Genomic DNA, 11,070 nt, shown 5'->3' with positions numbered 1-11,070 from the left:
CCTGTGATAGAGCCCCATTAAACACAACCAAAGGGGGTGAAGGCGGTGGGACAGAGAGCATACACAGGAAGGAGGAGATGATGGAGTCTGTGCTGCCTGATCCAAGCATCTTCTCCTTTTCAAACAGAAGAGGGAAGGAAACAAGAGCAGGGGAAAAGACCATGATGCTTTTTTCCATTCTGGTTTTGCATTTGACACGTTTTGTTTTGGCAAAGTGGCTTTCTGTGCAGTCTGAGCCAGTTGACATCTGATAAATAAATGAGGGAATATACACACACACGCAGACACACACACACGTATGTAGAGAGAGGCCACCCACGCCACTGACTCATGCTGAAAGCTTTGACAGACAGTGGCAGCCTCCGCAAATGAAGAGGAGCACAAACGTATCAGCCTTGAGGCAAGAGAGTTGTGTACATGTTACACTCCCACTGCCATTGTACTCGTCTTTCTCCTGAACTGTGGGTGCCTCCTTCAACTGGGGATGCTGGCGTTTCGTTTGATTCACTGCGTGTCACGATGACGAAGTGAACGCCGGAGAAAAGGACAAAAGACACAGATATATAAATTCTGTTTTATTTTTAACCTTATAACAGACAGTTTGTAATGGATGTGAAATGAGAGACAAATAAAAAATACTGTTAAATTTCAATTGCTTCTCGTGATTTTTTAATCATCATGTCTACAGCGTGACAGTGAATGGTGCAGAACATCCCTGATTGATTAAAAAAATCCTACACTAATAAGCTTGCAATATCTAGCAAAATGTTTTGTCAATAAAAACAAGAACAGAAAGTGAAACGAGAGCAGATGGAACAAATGGAACTATGACAGGAATGAAAAAGTAAAGAGTAAGCTGAGGTTTATACAGCTATGGAAGTGGCCTTTATTATTAGGCCTATTTGCACCATATGACAGATTACAAATTCTATAATGTTCAGCAATATATTAACTCTAACAGGAGCCATTTGATTGTTTTGCACGGTTGACATAAAGACAAAATGTCAAAGCTCTCAAGCCTTGTATTCACATCTTTAAAAATCCTATTAGACTTTGACTGCTCGTTTCTCTAAGAGTACATTCTCAAAAAGTTAGGTTTTTTTCCCCCCGTCGTGACAAAGGTGAGCCAAAGGAAATCACCTTCACAGAATTTCATGAATAACATTGTTCGCAGTTCAGCTGGCGTACCACCACAGGGCTAGGCTCCATTACCACTCCAGTCACATTCAAATCATTCCTTAAATGTTCTGCATATTACAGAACAAAAACATTACATTTTTCCGAGCTGGTCTGATTTGAGAGAGGATTGAAGTCAGCCCTGCAGCACGAGCACAGGAGACTTTGATGTTTTCACCCGCTCACCCCTCCACAACATCCATTAGCATTTGATAAGCTCACCCTTTGCTGCAAAACATATCAGACACCCAAGTGAGATACTGACAGAACTCTAAAGTCCTTATGTACCATGCTTTAGTTAGAAACAAAACATATTTATCTGCTGAGGTACTGAGGTTAAAGACTTGGTGGAAAACAGGTGGGTCAAAGGTCAGGTAGGCTGGATGAATTCCAGCGTCTCCACCCTGTGCTGACAGATCTGCCAACGTACCGCAGTCAACTCCCTTTGGTCAGTATGTATTTGCTTTGCGATGTCTGGAAAGCTCCGGTGTTTCATACGTGGACAATCGGGAGATGAAAGAACAAAAGCAGACACAGTTTAGCGACGGAGAAAGTGTGTCTGAGTTACTAGAAAAGGGGCAGTAAAACACCCTAATACACTGTAGAAAGACATCTTCTAGCAGCTTGTATTGAACTATGGACTGTTGTCAATTGGATCACCGCACATGTCAGCTCAACTGAATGCATGGTTAGAAGATGGAACACAGCCAGAGAGCAGAACTGTGACATTACCAAACAGAAAGGAAACTAACTAACATGGAGTGCAGGTTCAATCTGGCCTTGGTCTTTGGTCCAGTCTGCAGTCAGCTAAGACACACACTGATCATCTCCAGCGTGTTTGTGTGTGTGTATTTGTGTGAACCTTTTCCTCTATGGCTCCATGTGCATGTTCAACAACAAGCTCCAACAGCTGAGCATCACTATCCTAATAAGCAAATGTCAATATTTCTATATTCCTAATAATCTTATATTAGCTTATTAATCTAAGAAGCATAAAAATATTTACTGAATTGCGATACACTGGTAGCTATACACTCGGGAATTATCTCATGTAATCTAAAACTATACTTAATGGGGAAATTGCTGTACATATGATCAAACCCTTGTATATGTGTAATGTTACTGTATAAAAGCAAACATAGCAAACCACACACACACTCAATGCTCAGTAGGATTGTCCACTACAGCATGTCATAACCTTATTACAAAATATTTCCAGGTGAAATATCAGTATGCGAGTATTTGGAAGGGTTTCATTTTCTCAAGCATTTTGCAGAAAAGCTTCACTTAAAAGTTCTATTCAGTAGAAACGACTAAATCCAATAGAGCGCCACATACGTTGATTATGCATGTGGATGGTGTTCAATGTTTTGTTCCTACTGAGCAGAGCTTTTGCCATCAGCCACATACTGGGATGCTCATCAGACAAGCTGCAGTGAGAGAGACGGAGAGCCGAGCTGCAGACTCCCCCCTGATAGACACGGACGCATCAGCTTCAACTTTAGTATCACCCATCGACCGAATCGAGACCTCCAATCAAAGATCGATGGTGTGATTCTAACATGCGGCATCTGGATTTCACTGTGTGAACGCGTGAGACGTCACAGGAGTTCAGAATCGCCTTTTTTTTTTTCCTTAAACGTCTCTTCACAACCAGCTGAGCATGAGCGATGGCCGCTGACAAACATGACAAAGCAATGGCAAACACAAAGTGATCAGCGTGGTGAGATCATTCAAATAGATGGTTATTTTTTATTCTTCATTAACTTCCAGGTAAGACTAAAAACAGAAAAGTTAAAACAATTTCTCGTTTTTTATGCGACTATCCCCCCGCCCCCAAAAGAAAAAAAGTAAAACTATTTCACATCCATGATTGCGTTTTCAAATCATTGGTTTTCAAAAAGGGAAGAGAAAAATAAAATATATATTTCACTGTGAATCCGTTGTACTCGTGGATTCACCTGCACATGTCCGCTGGTGCACCCGGTGCCTGGTATGTGCCGTCACTGTTACTGTTACCGTGCAACATGATCCCCCCACCGCCCCACCCACCCACCCCTCCCTCCACACACATAGACAGACCTCTCAAACAGGATGTACAAAAGCTTGTGTTTAGCATTAAACAGCGCCAGACCTTAACATAAACAGCCATGGCTCCTCCTCCCCTGCCACCCCCCTCTTCCCCCCCAGCCCCTCATTCCCTGTACTCAGCGTTTGAAATTTACATTACTGATGGCGAAGAGACCATCCTGCGACTGACAGAATAATAGAGCAGACAGTACTTGAAGAAAAACAGCATACACACACAGCGTACAGCGGCCCCCTCTGTCTCATTCTCACGTTCCCCAAACACACACACACACGCACATACACGCAATCGCACGCAAACGTCCAAACCAACAGTTAAAAATTGTTGAATAGGGGGAAAAAAAAACAAAAAAACAGAATTGAACCCTGGACACTGTTTGCTTTGTTTGCCATTTGGTGAAGAAGGAGAAACAAGTTTGGGGGAGGTAGAGGAGAGGAGAGTGAGCCGACAGGGAGTGGCAGGTCGAGGGAGGACGAGGACCCGCTGGGGGTTATTTCTTGGCCTTGGGGGCCTTGGCTGAATTTCGCGGCGGGGTGACTGGCCTCCCTGATCCCATCCCAGCCACTCCACCGTAAGGATACAATTTCTTATCTGCTGGCTTCAGAATCTGTGTGTGAGAGAACAGAAGCTCTTGTTTAGAACAGCAGGCGTGCGGGAATTTAAAAAAAAAACAATGAGAGGGATTGGAATCAATATTCTATACAAGGCCAATAAGGCTACAAGGCACAAAGCTATATTAGCACTACATTTTCCCTTGTAGAGTCATTTCTGCGCCAATGTAGCTTTGAGGGGTTTGGGACAATAATTAGCAATGCAAACTATACACCAGCTGTTCACCTTCAAACGTTAGATATCTAACAACTCTCTTGACAAGGTCACGCACCTGGAAGGAGCACATGAGCGTCTCGTCCACACTCATCATGGCACCAGCATTGTCAAACTCTCCGCAGTAGTTGGGAGCTGAGAAAAGAGTCACAAGTTGCCTCTTTGCGAAAAACTCGTAGCCGTCTTCGACCACCTGAGGACAGAGAGGAGGCAGCGGTCAGGAGACAGCCATGAGGATAACACAGTTGTTTCTTTATGCGGTGAAAGACACTTTGGTACAGTTGGATTTGAGGAGGAACGAGGCCTACTGCACACGTACAACGTCTAATTTATCACTACTGAATACACAAAGAGTGAAGTCCTCCTTTAATCCAGACACAGCGGCGTGTCAGTAGTACCTGATGTGCCCTGCATATTAGGTCCATGTCGTGCTTGTGCAAAAACTTGGCCACCACGTCTGCCCCGAATGTGAAGGAGACGCCGCGGTCGTTCTCTCCCCAGCCGAGGACGTCTTTGTCCGGGTCGGCCCACAGCAGGTCGCACAGCAGACCCTGGTCAGGCACGTCTGTGGGTCGCATCACTCTTCGTATCTGCTCCATAGACTGCAGATCGGGAGACAGGCCTGGGAGGAGGACAGGCAGACGTCAACGTGTATGAATGTCACTTGGAGGTTCTTACACCTTATGTGGGAATAATAACACCTAAAATGAACGGGCCCCACCTCCGTGACAGCAGAAGATCTTCTCGTCTACGATGGCGGCCACAGGTAAACAGTTGAAGCAGTCTGTGAAGGTCTTCCACAGCTTAATGTTATACCGCCGCTTACCTGCCAATAAAGGCGGAGTCATGAGGACCGGATGCACCACTTTCAGAGTATGGATTGTATTTATGTTTGTAACTAAACCACTTACATTCGTCATAAAAGCCATAGATGCGGTTTATAGAGGCGCATTCATGGTTCCCGCGCAGGAGAAAGAAGTTCTCTGGATATTTGATCTTGTAAGCTAACAGCAGGCAGATGGTCTCCAGTGACTGCTTCCCTCTGTCGACATAATCGCCCAGGAACAAGTAGTTGCTTTCAGGGGGGAAGCCTCCATATTCAAACAGTCTCAGCAAGTCATAGTATTGACCATGGACATCACCTGCAGGGGGCAGCAAAGGGATGCAGTTTGAAAAACCACGGTATGACTCCAACAGAGTGTAAGCTGGTCCTGTGTGATAGAGCTGACAAACATACAGATGAACCAGTAATGACCACCTTCTCAGCCCCCCGCCCCCTCCATCTTGCTCCTGATGAGATTTCTAGGGCATCTCTGAAACAGGCTGATCCCACGTGCATTAGAACTCACCGCAGATCTTGAGGGGAGCCTCCAGCTCCAGCAGGATCGGTTGACTCAGGAAGATTTCACGAGACTTGAGGCAAAGGCCACGGATCTCGTTCTCCGTCAGCTGCACATTCTTCCCTGGCCGAGAGCCTTTCACTGGGAAACGGGAGAATACGGAATGAGGTTACGCGGGAGATGTACAGCCTGAGACCATACAGGCAAACTAACAACAACAACAAAAACTAGTCAAATGCTGGCTGAAGCTGGCAAAATGGAACTTCAGGTGGAGGCATTACTGCGTACTTCTTAAAACCTTGCTGGCCGGTTACATATACAGTACAGTGTGCGAACTAGAAAATATGTTATCAGCTTCTGACAGGAGACACACACACAAACCACACAAGGAGCAAGAAGTTCTTTGCACACGCGAGATGTAACCACGATAAGGGCGCTGTGAACACGACAGCCCTTCTTAATATGCACCGCTAACATCAAAACAAGAGCGGCACGTCATTGGCTGTAGTGCTGCCACATCCAACAGAGCAAACAGGGCTGTGAAAGACTCCGTTACATAAGACACAGCAGTGTAAAAAGGAAGGTAACACATTGTTCCTGTCATCCCGTTAGCTCCAGTGTGGCTATCTGAAGAATTCAGCGGGTTTGTCGAGTCTCCTCCGCGTGCTTTTCACACGTTTTCCCACACACACATCAAAGCGGCGCAATCATGACTGCAGTTGGAAAGAAAAGAACCGACGAGAGTGTTTGTCCAAAAGTTTAGACTCACATCTGTGTGTTGTGACGGCTGCAGCGCAGAACAAGTGCATGAGAATGAACACACTCACAACACTATCTAACTATCTATCGTCTGTCACAAACACACGGGTGGGTAAGACTGAACACTTGTCAGATACGCAACTGTTAATGTACAGATGGTTGCCACCTTTAAAATGCCACGGTGAATATTGGATAACTGAAGAGCTGTGAAAGCAAAACCACAGCGATAATCACATTTAAATGTCCAATCACATGAGAGTGACAGGATTGAGAAAAAGACATTTTGCTTTGCTGCGCTTGGACTGCAAACTGTGAGAAACTTTCATTTAAGGAGCAAACATAGAATCAATCCATGTCATGCGTACTAACCGTTACACTCTTAAGCAGTAACACAAGACACAACTAAATACAGTGCACACAGAGTCCCTTACACAATAATCATTGGTTGGTTTTAGCATCACAACATTAGCAGGTCAAACACCCAGACGCGGAACAAGTGAGGTTTCATCTCAACCACGTCAGTATCTTCACACGTCCCGTCTCCCCACTGACACACTGATTGTTTCCATCACCTAGTACCAGCTTAAAATAAATGATTGGAATCATCGTTTAAGGAGCTGACTCAGATCTCAGTCATTAAGTGTTTCGTCCTACATCACGGTTCACAGAAAAACTAATCCGTCTTATAAACGGCACACAGGGGCAGGCGGCCCTGACCAGAGAGAGAGAGATTAGAGGGAGAGCGGGACAAACCGGTCAATAAGGACAGAGCGAGGGGGCCGGTCCATCATTGTGCACTGGAGTAGAGCTGCCACCATCGCTTAGTTTGAAAATCGATTATAAGTTGAGTAGTGGTAGTGGATATTTTTATGTGTCTATACATCCTGAGGATCTATGTGTGCATCCATGTTTCTTACTGTAAGAAAGAGGAGGAGAAATTAAAAAAAAAACCTCAATCTCAGGTAATGCATTGACTAATAAATTAATAATGTATTCGATTATAAGCAATTAGCTGTGATCGCCCTGCTCTGGGATGGAGGGTGGAGGGAAATACATTCAAAGAGCAAAAGGATGTACGAGTAACAAAAAGCAGGAGCTTCTACAGCAGCCCATAAAAAGCCAACAGGCCCGGCCAAACTAATCCAGTTTCATAAGAGCGTATTGTTGGCGGGCTGAGAGTTTACTGTACATCAAAATAGAGCCATCAGGCTGATGTGACAAACTAAAAGCGTGACCCTAAACAGTGAAAGCAGGTATAAATACTGCAGTTCCGCTTGTCACACTAAACCTGGATTACAGCCGGCTAAGCCGTGACAACGCTCGCTCCAAAGTTAGCCGCGCAGCCGGCAGGCAACCGTGAGCTTAGTGAGCTCCAGACAAAAAAAGGACTCTCGCTGCACTGATCAGGGGGCAGAAAACAGTGGTGCCATCGCGACAGGAAAGCCATCAGGGTCCCAGGGGTGCTGGGATTAAAAGCACCGCCGACCCCGTGATGTGACGCTCCACAGACATGCTATTAGCAAAACACACTCCCACAGCTCACTTAGACTGAGAGACATGCAAGTAATCCAATTGAAACAGATCATTATCCAAATACATTTAATTGGTTTGGTCTGAAGACGCATTCAGCACCGGGGGGGTGAGGGGGGGTTAGTGTGTGTTCTCCCCGGAGCACGCTGAACTGGTGCAGGATCATTTATCATCTATCTTTTGACGTTACGCCCTGCAGCGGGCCAGATACTTGATGAGTCAAACCAATCTAGTTTTGGACGGATGAGATGAACACAACAGCAATATTTAGTGCTGATTAGTTATTCTCAGCAAATAAAACCACAAAAGCAGACAAAAAGGTCAGGGGGTGTGACGTCAGAGGATATAAATACTGCCATTATCAGGCTTGTTTGTTTTCTCCTGCACTTGGCACACAACCTCACCGTGGCCAAAGTAAAACAATCCACATACAAAACACACCAGCTGCCATCAGGGCGCACAGTCAAAGTCAAACTGGAAGGAGGCAGTCGGCTACACACAACAACGGTGAGAGCAAACAAATACAACTCGGAGACCAAATTGACAACCTGAGGCTCAGGAAACCACTGTGTGCTTAGCCCAGATTTGCAGGCAAAAGCAATTCAAACATGTCAGGGGAAACACACAGCTGTAAGTGTGGTACTGCACTCAAAAACATTAGAAACCTCATGTGCCACTATGTAACCTTGTGCTTTGTGCACCTCGGTGAACTCTTGGGCAAGCAGAGATTTGTTTGATGTCCTCAAGGCTCCTGTTACACAATCATCATGCGGACGTGAAGATAAAACAGCCCTGTTTCCCCCTCACACACACACTCACACACACACACAACGCCAGCCATAACAAATCCGTCTCCACACACTGTACGCAACGGGCATTCAGACATTTAAAGCCTACTACTCTGGAATGCTGTGCGTCGGCTTTGCAGAGCCGATACAGATTACAGATCATTCCATATCTGCCTGAAGAATGCCAAACAAGCTGCTTTCTCACAGGGTCTCATTATTTATGCACATGATGTTTCAAAGCCAAAACATGACATAGATTGCGTTCTTTTCTGTAGTAGTAGATTGCACACACACACCATAACACTCTGTGGCCACGAATAAAGAAAGAAACACACACACACAGGTACCTAATAACACAGTGAACGTGCTCATTCAGGCCTTTTTTGTTTGTCCATCTTGTTCCCAGTTCCCCCTCAGGGCAGCTTGCAAATTGTAATCGGATCCTACGGAGTGCAACTAACAAAACAGAGCGCACATAATAACACAGGACGCTCTCTCCATATTTGTAACTAAGAAGCTCCAGGGCCGAGGCTACACGGCACTGTGTGTGAATAAAGACACAACAGGCCTGTGAAAATGAATACGAAAGCATTTTTTTGGTCAAAACAGCAGAATCAAACCCTCAACTCCTTTACTGCAGTGATAGTTTGAAGTAGAAACCGCTGTGCCGGAAACAAACACTGTCCCGAGGCAACAACTGTGTACTTTACACAAAATGTCTGTGTTGGAGTGACGACTTCCCTGTTTAACATCACCGATTTACTTTCGATTCACATCCAGCACATAGGGGAAAATGCTATAAAAGGGTTTTTCAACAGCTTAGTAAGTCCAGACAGCGAACCCAAAGAGAGGAACGATGGATCGAAGCGCATTCTTTGGTCTAAATCCAACAACTGTGTGTTTGAGTGAAGCTATTTTAATGAGGCTACACTTGAACTTGGCTAACGTCAACTTCAGCCGTCCAGTCTCGTCCAGAAATAGAAATATAACCATCGTGAAGATAAATTCCATAATGCATTTGGCTACATAGTCCACAAAGCGGGTTTGTTCCTCCTCACCTTCCAACAGACGCTGAATTATAGAGTCGATGTTTAATTTGTCCGGCTCCGCCATTTTCTTTATTTTCTGACGTTCTCGGGCAGTCGAGTCCTCGGCTCTCCGTGCTGCACCTTCGGGTTTCAAGAGCAGAAATCGAAATGAAACTGACACAATCGGTCACCTCTACCTACAAATAATAACATACATATATTGTCTAAAGCGCATATCGTAGCAATCGAGCGATATTAGCGAGCAGGAACAATCAATGGGGTTTACGCGTTAGCCGAGCTAGCGAGCTAGTTGCTAGCCAAAGACCGTACACATTCACAGAAGCAGCCACTTCGCTAATGTCGACTATCGAATCGAATACAGCGATGAAAGGTCACCGAACCTTGTCTTCAGTTTAATAATTCCCTTCAAAGGCCGGGTAATGTAGAAATATGTGTCCCCTGCGCTCAGTGTGGCCCCCTCTCCCTCGGTGCGTCCAGCTCCCCTCACTCTTCCCCCAAGAACTTTAAAACAGGGCCGTCTAACACCAGCGTCTACGGTAACGTAAGGAGCTGGGTCAAAGCGAGTCCGTCACGTTAGCGCAGATATAATTGGTCCACCGTGGATTTGGCGACATAAACTCCCGCATCTGATTGGATAGACGTCGAGTCTGTCATGCGGCTGACCTCCTCCCCCCGCCCTCCCCTCGCCCCCCCCCTGCCCTCCCCCCGCCCTCCCCCCGCCGCGTTCACAACGACGGTGAAAACACGCAAAGGCATCAATGGAGATTTTGGTGATACTTCAAAACGCGCTACCCAGTGTTGGAATGTGGTATTGCATTGTAATCTAACCTACTATTAGGAGAGACAGACATGCAGACCGGCAGACCGGCAGACATAGAGACAGTCATTTCAAGTGAACTGGAAGATATTCTTCGTCTCACACACTGTTGTAGACCTTTTGGCCCCTTGAGTTCTGCTTATGAGGCTTTCTAAGACAAATTAGTTGAAACATTCCAATCCAGATAACCATATTGGACAGGCTGCTTGAATGGAAATACGAATGAAACTGAAATATTAAAGAAGTACTCCAGAAGTATGATCTAGTTCTCTTATGTATGTGACATTACAGCTGCTAAATAGCTCAATGTATGTGATGTATAATGTAAAAGAATGTGAAATGTGTGTGTGTAAATATATCCAACCGTGTAATATAGTAAATATATAGAAACAGCTACAAAATATTGTGTTTATCTCAGTATAAGAAGTGGTGTTGTTGTGTTATGCATGCCTCCTAAACATTTAATCATGTCCATTCAGGCCCAAACAAGTCATATCCAAAATTATCCACATTAGTATGTTACATTCCAACAATGTGTGTGTGTGTGTGTGTGTTTGTGTGTGTGTGTGTGTGTGTGTGTGTGTATGTATGTGTTTCACTGCATCTAATCTCACAAATAAGTCGCACAACACTCCTTTGTTGCCTAATTTTCTTTCCATTCCGTGACCCATCAAACCATCAAACCCCACTCATTACG

At 45.1% G+C, this 11,070-nt stretch overlaps 1 protein-coding gene across 1 annotated transcript; it reads right to left on the bottom strand.

The window, feature by feature from the left end:
- Positions 1–2,908: 2,908 nt before the first annotated feature.
- On the bottom strand, positions 2,909–10,092 carry ppp1caa (protein phosphatase 1, catalytic subunit, alpha isozyme a). Its single transcript, XM_076142778.1, has 8 exons — positions 9,937–10,092; positions 9,566–9,676; positions 5,440–5,571; positions 5,002–5,232; positions 4,812–4,916; positions 4,489–4,712; positions 4,149–4,283; positions 2,909–3,872 (listed from the first exon to the last, which is right to left on the bottom strand). Exons 2-8 carry the CDS (start codon positions 9,618–9,620, stop codon positions 3,756–3,758), a joined length of 999 nt encoding a protein of 332 aa, XP_075998893.1. The 5' UTR covers positions 9,621–9,676; positions 9,937–10,092; the 3' UTR covers positions 2,909–3,755.
- Positions 10,093–11,070: the final 978 nt, after the last annotated feature.

This window comes from Genypterus blacodes, unplaced genomic scaffold (assembly GCF_046128005.1).
Source record: "Genypterus blacodes isolate CSIRO-AG114 ecotype Tasmania unplaced genomic scaffold, CSIRO-AGI_Gbla_v1 ptg000022l_1, whole genome shotgun sequence".
In the NCBI taxonomy this organism is placed as follows: domain Eukaryota; kingdom Metazoa; phylum Chordata; class Actinopteri; order Ophidiiformes; family Ophidiidae; genus Genypterus; species Genypterus blacodes.
Note: the sequence above shows the minus strand (reverse complement) of the source record. Positions and strands in the feature narration are given on the sequence as shown.